Source organism: Haemorhous mexicanus, chromosome 2, assembly GCF_027477595.1.
Source record: "Haemorhous mexicanus isolate bHaeMex1 chromosome 2, bHaeMex1.pri, whole genome shotgun sequence".
In the NCBI taxonomy this organism is placed as follows: Eukaryota; Metazoa; Chordata; class Aves; order Passeriformes; family Fringillidae; genus Haemorhous; species Haemorhous mexicanus.
In genome coordinates, this window is record NC_082342.1 from 81,239,717 (window position 1) to 81,242,727 (window position 3,011).

The following is a 3,011-nucleotide window of genomic DNA, read 5'->3' on the forward strand; positions in this document are numbered from 1 at the left end:
CAAGAAAACCATTTACACGTAAATGTTAAAACCATTACTTAATTTTTTTTTTCACTTTATATTACATAAAGCCAAAATGAAACTAAATACATGTTAGCCAGCTTCATTCACAAACATTAGTCAAAATATACACATTACAAAAGTAAACCAAAAAAAGAACTCTAAACTGATGAAGGATTTTTTTCTCTAAACTTTTTCTTTCTTTTTTTTTTTTTAAACGGCATTTGCAATTGAATTGCAGTAGCTCTAAAATAAGCTTAACAGGTAGAGTACTCCAAAACACATATGAAACACTTCATGTTGATGGGGGAGACGGGCTTTCTTTTAAATGAGAATACTCTTCTGTCAAAGCAAAGCTCTGTTTCAGTTCAGCTAAATAATAAATAGATAATTATCACTCAGACAAAAAAGTCTGATTTAACCTTAGATAATATTGCGATCCTTGAGCAGTCTCGCAATATTTTTATTCCCTTTGAAAGGCATTCCTTTTTTTTTTTTTTTCTCCATTTTTTTTCAGGTTAAAACTGAATCGACCGTGGGCGAAGTAACTAACAGAGTTTTCCATCCGAGACCTAACATTTCCACAGAGATATACAAATTTACAGTCTGAGGGTGAGATTTAATTAGTGGAGGGGAGGGGTGGGGGGAGACACATGGGGTCCGAGTCACGCGTCTTATCCTACGGAAATCGTGACCCGCGCTTCTCAGCATCCCGTAACAGCGGAGGGCAGAAACCCACGCGGGACGGACAGCATCCCACACCGCCGACATTCTTCTTCGCGTGGATCCCAAGAGGGGCTACGAAAAAAGGACAGAGCCACCCTGTCCCTTCCCGGGGCCGCACCTGGCACTGCCGTGCCGAGCCGGGGCCTCACTACCCTCCAGCCACCCCTGTCTCTCCTCTCGGTGGCGGGATGCTACAGCGGGACTGTTCTGAGCGAGCACCGCGCGGGGCGCGAGCAGCCAGGGAGGGAGAAACCGGAGCCGGCGGATGGGTGCTACACCCTGTGTCTGTCCCGAACACACACTTTGAGGGGCAGGACGGAGAGGTTCTTTTCTTTTTTTCTTCTTCTTTTTAAAATTTTCTTTCCTCTTTTTATCTCTTCTGTTTCAGCTGGGCTATCTGCACAGACCGCATGCAACACACACAAGCTCTACCCGGGGCAGCGAGCAGGGGACGCGCAACAGGTCGTCCACCGCCCCGGCGCTGCCCCATCGCCTGCCCCGGTCACCCGCCGCGGTCCCGGCGGTGACACGCCCCGCTCGCCGTCCGCAGGTATGCGCCGGCAGCCATCCAGACGGGCACCGGAGCTCTGCGCGGGCATCCTCCGGCCGCGGGTCATAGGGCCGCGGCGTAGGCTGCGGGATAAGGGTCCAGCTGGGGCTTGCCCATGCCCGGCAGGAGGATGTAGGCCAGCGGCGGCTGCAGCCCCGGGCCGGGCCAGGCGCTGCAGTTGCAGGGGATCATGTAGCCCGGGTTACCGGGCGACGGGTGCGAGTGCGTGTGCCCCCCGGCGGCGGCGGCGGCGGCGGCGGCAGCAGCGGCGGCCCCATGGAAGGCGCCCGCCCCGCCGGCGCCGGGGTAGCCCAGCGAGGAGGCGTAGGGCAACCCGGAGCCCGAGGAAGAGGAGGATGATGAGATCTCGGCCATTTTGGAGCCCAAGTCCAGCAGGGAGTAGGGGCTGCTAGCGGCGGCCGCGGCGGCGGCGGCGGCAGCGGCGGCGGCCGACTGGGGAAAGAAGACGCGAGCGGCGGCAGCGGCGGCGGCGGCTGCCGCCTTCTCGGGGTTGGCCAGGAGCGACTCGGGCACCAGCCCGCCGGCCGCGCCGGCATGCAGCCCGCCCGCCTTCAGCCCGTGCGGGTGCTCGTGGTCCGCCACGCCGCCCAGCCCGTAGGGCACGGGGAAGGCGAACTTGTCCTTCTTGAGCAGCGTCTTGGGCTTCCGCCGCGGCCGGTACTTGTAGTCGGGGTGCTCCTTCATGTGCATGGCCCGCAGCCGCTTGGCCTCGTCGATGAAGGGCCGCTTCTCCGACTCGGTCAGCAGCTTCCACTCGGCGCCCAGGCGCTTGCTGATCTCCGAGTTGTGCATCTTGGGGTTCTCCTGGGCCATCTTTCGTCGCTGCGCCCGCGACCACACCATGAAGGCGTTCATCGGCCTCTTAACGTGATCCACCGGCTTGGACATGGTGTTCCCCCGCCGCCCCGGCGAGCCGCCGCCCGCCCCGCACTGGCGGCCGCCTCCTCCGGGGCTGTCGCCCGCCTCCTCCTCCTCCTCGCCCCCACTGCGGTCCGCTCCTCCAAAAGCAATCTCGGCGGGTGCCCAGGCGCGGCGGCACCGACTCCCGCGGGTGCGGGGCGGCGGCACCCGGTGGCCCCGCTCCGGGCGCGGGGCGCTGCCGAGCGGCGGCGGCGCCTTCCCGTCAGGGCGCTGCGGCGGGCGGCTCGGGCGGGACGGCCTCCGTTCCCCGCCTGGGCCTTGGAGCTTCTCTCCGTACCGCCGATCTCCGGTCCAGGGCTCTTCTTCAGATCACCCCGCAGGCGACAGCGGCCAGAGTCCAGACGGGACCGCAGAGAAGTCTCGACGGCGAGGGCAGGATCCGGCAGCAGACGAGCGTCGAGAGGCGTGAGTGTCCTCGCTTCGCTGCGGCCGCGATGCTGCTCGGCAGTCTCCGGTGCGGCGGCAAGCCCTGGACGGGGCGGCGGTCAGAGCCCGCCCGGTGCCATCGCCGCCCGCGGAGCTCAGAGGGCAGCCCGCCGCGGAGCGTTGCGGGGCCGGGAAGGACGGGGTCCGCGGCGGCTCGGGCCCCAGGGGGCGCGGGCCGCCCCGCTCACAGCCGCCCCGCTCCGCCCGGGGGGGCGCGGCTAGCAGCCCGCTCCTCGCACATACTCGCCGGGCGCCGTTCGCAAGCGGCCGCCGGGCGCCGCGGGCCTCCTGGTTCGCGCCGCCGGACAAACTTCGCCAAGTTTCGGCGGGATACGGGGCGCTCCGCCTGCCGCGCGGCTCCCCCTTC

At 63.3% G+C, this 3,011-nt stretch overlaps 1 protein-coding gene across 1 annotated transcript in view; it reads right to left on the reverse strand.

The window, feature by feature from the left end:
* The window catches only part of SOX21 (SRY-box transcription factor 21), a 2,601-nt gene extending 121 nt beyond the window's left edge, over positions 1-2,480 (reverse strand). The window contains exon 1 of the mRNA XM_059839222.1: positions 1-2,480. This exon is cut by the window's left edge and continues 121 nt beyond it. Coding sequence (XP_059695205.1) covers positions 1,340-2,185 — 846 coding nt within the window. The 5' untranslated portion in view covers positions 2,186-2,480 and the 3' untranslated portion in view covers positions 1-1,339.
* Positions 2,481-3,011: the final 531 nt, after the last annotated feature.